Raw genomic sequence first — 1,149 nt, 5'->3', positions numbered from 1 at the left:
GTATGGTGACTGGGACCCCCCCTCATCCCCTGCCCAATGACACCCCGTGTATGGTGACTGGAGATCCCCCCTCATCACCTGCCCAATGACACCCCGTGTATGGTGACTGGAGATCCCCCCCTCATCACCTGCCCAATGACACCCCGTGTATGGTGACTGGAGATTCCCCCCTCATCACCTGCCCAATGACACCCCATGTATGGTGACTGGAGATCTCCCCTCATCCCCTGCCCAATGACAACCCGTGTATGGTGACTGGAGAGGGGAGATTTCCCCATCCACATGTAACCACAAATCCTGGCTGGCCTCCTATCAGGTGACAGCGCATCCCCCAGTGTATCCATTTGGGCCGCCAACTCTCCACTGTCGGCCTCCAGTCCACTCACTTTGAGGCCCATGCGCTTGCGGTCATCGTGTTCCGGTTCAGAGGCCCACCGCAGGAACGTGCAGATGTCTTTAGCCACCTGAGACATGGTGGCCGGGGTCCCTGAGAAGACAAAACACATCCAGACATCAGTGACTACGAGCTGCTCCCCGGAAACTCCCAAGCCATCTCTAAGCCTTTACTTGAAGAGAACCTGTCACAAGTTGGAAGCTTGGTTGCCAATGTTTACACAAAATAACAAACAATACCACGTCAGGGGACTTCATCCAACTACCAACTGCAGGTGCCAAGGAGGATCCTCCTCCTCCCCACAGTGTCAGGCACACAAATCCCGGCGGCACATCGCTGATCTTTTTCCTTTAATTGTAACAAACTACACGGCCATTGCGGCATCTTCACCCAGCCAGACATGACGCCCTCCCCATGCATTTCACTTTCCATAAGGTCTCAGTCATTGGCATGCCGCAGGGAGTAAAGACGTCTGAATGGACCAGTAGTTGTTGTAATCAGAGAGAGAGATTGGCAGCCGGGAATTTTGCCGATCTTCATAGGTGACGCCACAAATCATTGTACAATCTCTATGGTAGGGAGTCCCCGATTGGCCGGTTCGGTGGGACATTGTATTATGGAATGATTGGGAATTGTACGGTGTGTGTGGCCATCCTACGAGAACAGATGGTCATCCTAAGGACTGCAGGCACTTTGTATATCCGTCATCCGTAATCCTCATGTACACGGCTCTGTTACAGTGAATCCCCTCTGTG

The 1,149-nt window shown here is 53.3% G+C and overlaps 1 protein-coding gene across 1 annotated transcript in view; it reads right to left on the bottom strand.

Annotated features, from left to right (window-relative positions):
• LOC108801332 (cytochrome c1, heme protein, mitochondrial) overlaps window positions 1–1,149 on the bottom strand; it is an 11,033-nt gene that overhangs the window by 1,525 nt on the left and 8,359 nt on the right. The window contains exon 6 of the mRNA XM_018573257.1: window positions 387–487. Within this exon, the coding sequence (XP_018428759.1) occupies window positions 387–487 (101 nt within the window). The remainder of the gene's footprint in view (window positions 1–386; window positions 488–1,149) is intronic.

The sequence above is a fragment of the Nanorana parkeri genome, unplaced genomic scaffold, assembly GCF_000935625.1.
Source record: "Nanorana parkeri isolate BGI_ZX_2015 unplaced genomic scaffold, ASM93562v1 scaffold2303, whole genome shotgun sequence".
In the NCBI taxonomy this organism is placed as follows: domain Eukaryota; kingdom Metazoa; phylum Chordata; class Amphibia; order Anura; family Dicroglossidae; genus Nanorana; species Nanorana parkeri.
This window is presented reverse-complemented; position numbering and strand designations above follow the sequence as displayed.